General features: G+C 40.7%; 1 protein-coding gene across 1 annotated transcript in view; it reads right to left on the minus strand.

The window, feature by feature from the left end:
- The window catches only part of LOC106880038 (uncharacterized), a 456507-nt gene that overhangs the window by 229949 nt on the left and 221721 nt on the right, over positions 1 to 4837 (minus strand). Inside the window, exons 88-89 of the mRNA XM_014929839.2 lie at positions 3261 to 3340; positions 289 to 352 (exon numbers count right to left, since the gene is read on the minus strand). Of these exons, the coding sequence (XP_014785325.2) occupies positions 289 to 352; positions 3261 to 3340 (144 nt within the window). The remainder of the gene's footprint in view (positions 1 to 288; positions 353 to 3260; positions 3341 to 4837) is intronic.

The following is a 4837-nucleotide window of genomic DNA, read 5'->3' on the forward strand; positions in this document are numbered from 1 at the left end:
TTTAGAGATTCATGTGGGTGGTTATATATGATGTATATGACACACACGCATGCACACACATGCATGCAGACTCACACACTCGCATATATATGACATAAACTAAATGAAAACCACAGGGTGATCAGTGTTTCTCTACTTCTTGCAAGAACATAGCCTCATAAAGTAATGCCGTGTATCTGGAGAAAACAATTGAAATGCAAAGGCTATTGTTTAGACAAATGCATCAATTCTTAGTTGTTTTATGAGTAAAGATAAACAAAATAGAAAGTTATTAAACAATGGCGTTACCGCATAAGGCAAAGTTGTGTGCTTGTACAGAACAAATTCTCCTTCAAAAAAGTTGTTATAAGCTCTGAAATGTGATGAAAAAGTAAAACGATTATCAAGACACAAGTAAACAGAATTCTTTTAAACGCAGGGATGACTCATTAGAGGTAGCCACTAGCTTTTGTTACCCTAGAGATGTAATTAGCAAGGGAAGTAGTTATTCTGAAAATATGATAACCAGGTTGAGAAGAAGTTGAAAAGCTCAGGTGCCTTCTATTACTGATGCGTCCTGACCCTACCATCATCAAACTGGAACGCATTCTCTTCCGCTTTCGTGGAAAGGATGCATTCTGATGGTCTCAGGTGATCCGTTTGCTGCCAACACCCATTAAAAGGAGGGCTGGGCATGCCATGATTGATAATGTGCAGACACGCGTTGAGACATCTCTGGCTCAATGTAGACGATGGTGAACAGGTGTGGTTGCTGTTTGTGAGGTGCACTTTCCCGCAGCTCATCTCCATGACTGAACTGCAGTCATGGATCAAAAAGAGGCTGAAGAAGGGCGAATGGCATTGTGAGTGTCGCATTGCTCTTGAGCAACTGTGCCATCCCAGGTTGACTTTGAGTGACTGCAACACAACCAAAGCATTCTATAGTGGATTAGTGGAGGGGAGGTACGATGACGATCTCGGGGCAAACTTGGGCGTTGATGAGGAATACCTGACCCGCCTGTTCAAGACAACCTTCAGGCTGGGACCTATGGACAACTTCCAGAGATCCCTGGCCTGGCAGTGCTATCAAGATGCGCTACCCGTTTGGGATAAGCTCTACAGGCATGGCTCGAGAAACACGGGGCTGACCTGCCTGAGATGCGGTCAGAGCAACGAAACCATTCTGCACGCACTTGTACAGTGTCCAACCATTTCCGACCTGTGGGCCTATGTCAAACGACTGCTATCGCATGTGGATGAGTCAGTTTATCAACCAAGTCTATTGTGAATATTGTTGCACTTCATTCCTTGAAACGGGAAGGAAGAGCCATTTTCATTGTACTTGTGGCTATGGCAAAAGAATGTGTATGGTGGACGTGTCTGAAAGGTCTAGAGACAAACACTTTCCTCTCTGGTCAATCTCACATCAACTTTTTCAAGTATCACTTGAGGAGGAAGGTGAGAGTAGAGAGGGAAGTTTTGTCCAGTGAATGTTTCAAAAAAAGATGGGTGAATGTAGCAAGGATGGCAGGTGTGAATGACGGAGCCACCTTGAGCATAACCCTATGAACCAGAAAAAGAAAGGAAAAAAGAGAGTCACTTACTGTAATGTGTTTTTGCATGACATTATTGCCCGAGGTTACCATGGTCTTTTCCATAGGCTTTTCTTTCCATGGATAAACCTAATCTGTTTCCCACTTTACACTATGAAATTTCTGTGATACACGATCCCTATTGATTGGCTCCCCCACTTTTTTTCACGATTCCTTTTGATCGAAATTCTACATCTCCCCTTTTTTCTTTCCTTCCCAAAAAGAAAAGCTCTACTTTGTATCTTGTCCCCTCTGTGTTTAGCCATGTGTAACCAGTAAAAAAGCTTATTACTTCTGCTGCAAAAAGCCATTCCCCTGAGAGAGTGAAGGGCAGATTCTATGCTGCTTTCATTTGAACTATGATGCTGCTTAGTAGTGAGACATGGATCTTGAATGTAAAGGGTTTTTGAAGACTGGAAAGAAATGAAGCTGGTCTACTTCATTGGCTGTGTTATTGCTACTCTATTGATCTTCACCCTCCCTGTTTTTCTGCAGTACCACTCATCCCCTCTCCCCTATCACCACCCGATTCATAAATAATTAGTCATCCCTCATCAGTTTGAAGAGTGATTGAGGGATGAGTTTTTTGATAGATGAGGTATGTTGAAGGTTTGACAGGAACAGATTGGATGTGAGGATATAGACATAATGTGCTTCAAGAACCACATTTTCTTGTTTATTTATTTATTCATTTATTTCTTGCCGTGGAGGACAAGTCTTCTTGAGTACAAACCATCCACAATAATTTTAGTTTTCACTACCCTGTCTACATCAAGCTAGGTCTCCCTCTTCCACAGGTCCCTGTCATCATTTAGCTTTTAACAAGCCTTTATGCAGCTGTCCTTGAGAAAGTGTCTCTAATAAATGTATATTGCTAAAAACACAGAAATATATCAGCAGCAGATGGAAAAGGTCCAGTAGTGCTGGTGGCATAGCTTAATATGCATTTCTCCTTCTTTGAGCCTCATCAGTAGCAATAACCACTGGCACTGCATACTAAGCAAAAATAAATCACTTAGCAAGTTGGAAAGATGAATATAAAGAATCATTATGAAATATTAGTTCATAGGTGCAGGAGTGGCTGCGTGGTAAGTAGCTTGCTTACCAACCACATGGTTCCGGGTTCAGTCCCACTGCGTGGCACCTTGGGCAAGTGTCTTCTACTATAGCCTCGCGCCGACCAAAGCCTTATGAGTGGATTTGGTAGACGGAAACTGAAAAAAGCCCGTCGTATATATGTATATGTGTGTGTGTTTGTGTGTCTGTGTTTGTCCCCCCACCATCGCTTGACAACCGATGCTGGTGTGTTTACGTCCCCGTAACTTAGCGGTTCAGCAAAAAGTGACCGATAGAATAAGTACTAGGCTTACAGACAATAAGTCCTGGGGTCGATTTTCTCGACTAAAGGCGGTGCTCCAGCATGGCCACAGTCAAATGACTGAAACAAGTAAAAGAGTATAATGTAAAACCCTCTGACTGAGGTAATTGCCTGAATTCCAGGATCCACTTTTCTTTAGTATATATTTTTATGCATTTATACATACATACACAAAAACACACTGACGTGTAATACTCATAGTTATAGATGGAAATATAATACAGAAGATTCCATCCACAATTCTCAAGTAAAAAAGGTTAGTTACACTCAAACAATGTTCATCAGACGAAAGCTAACAAATGATAACTTACTTGCCATCAAAGGTTGTCATGTGGGGATCATTTATAGATTTGCATACAGCTCCACTGTTACTGTTATCAACAATAGTTACCTGAAGTAGGAAAAAAATATATATATGTGTGCGTGTGTGTGTGCGTGCGTGTGTGTTGATTTTTATTTTGGAGGTTGCTTTTCTGTTTCTGAAAAGGAATTCTACTTATTGCAACAAATTATTTTACAATCCATATTGTGGGGCTGTTACCCTCATATGCTTAACTTAATCCAAACAGCAGTAAAATCTTCCTTACTACTATTGCTGCAGCTACTACTACTACTACTACTAATAATAATAATAATAATAATAATAAAAATAATAATAATAATAATAATTAATTCGTTTTAAATAATTTCTACTCTAAGAAACAAGACCTTGAAAATTTTCGTGGGAGGTGGATAGTCGATTACATTGACCCCAGTGTGTAACTGGTACTTAGTTCATCGATCTTGAAAGGATGAAAGGCAAAGTCGACCTCGGGGTAATTTGAACTCAGAATGTAGCAGCAGATGAAATACCACTAAGCGTTTCACCTGTCATGCTAACAATTCTGCCAGATTCGTGCCCTACTACTACTACTACTACCACCACCACTAATAATAATAATGATAGTATTTTCTATTATAGGCACAAGGCCTGGAATATTGGGAGAGGGGCTAAGTCAATTCCATCAACCCAGTGCATGACTGGTACTTATTTCTTCAACCCTGAAATGATGAAAGGCAAAATTGACCTCAGCAGAATTTGACCAAGGCAGCGAGCTGGCAGAATCGTTAGCATGCCGGGCAAAATGTTTAGCAGTATTTTGTCTGCCGTTATGTTCTGAGTTCAAATTCCGCCGAGGTTGACTTTGCCTTTCATCCTTCCGGGGTCGATAAATTAAGTACCAGTTATGCACCGGGGTTGATGTAATCGACTTAATCCATTCGTCTGTCCTTGTTTGTTCCCTCTATGTTTAGCTCCTTGTGGGTAATAAAGAAATAAGAATTTGACCATGGAATGTAAGGACAGCCAAAATGCCACTTAAGTATTTTGCCTGGTGTGCTAACAATTCTATCAGCTCACCACTTTGGGTGAAAGCAGCTTAACTGCTGTGGAAGAGTGTGTACAAATAGAAAGAAAAAGAATCACTAGAACATTTACCGAAGATCACAGAGTTTGCCTCTTGAGAACAGGAAAGGCAGTGACTAAAGAACAGATGATCAGATTATGGAATAGGAGAAAAGGACAAGGAATTCAAAGAGATCATGTTGAGTAGATTAATGAGAAACCTTTGCATGGTCGATTTTGGAAAACCAATGAGGGTGTACATGGAACAAAATCCTGGGTAAGGTTGAACAAAGGGGAATTGAAAAAAAAAACAAAAAAACAGAGAGCGCAGGAGTGGCTGTGTGGTAAGTAGCTTGCTTACCAACCACATGGTTCTGGGTTCAGTCCCACCTTGGGCAAGTTTCTTCTACTATAGCCTCGGGCCGACCAAAGCCTTGTGAGTGGATTTGGTAGACGGAAACTGAAAGAAACCCGTCGTATATATATATATATATATATATATAT

Source organism: Octopus bimaculoides, chromosome 22, assembly GCF_001194135.2.
Source record: "Octopus bimaculoides isolate UCB-OBI-ISO-001 chromosome 22, ASM119413v2, whole genome shotgun sequence".
Classification (NCBI taxonomy): Eukaryota; Metazoa; Mollusca; class Cephalopoda; order Octopoda; family Octopodidae; genus Octopus; species Octopus bimaculoides.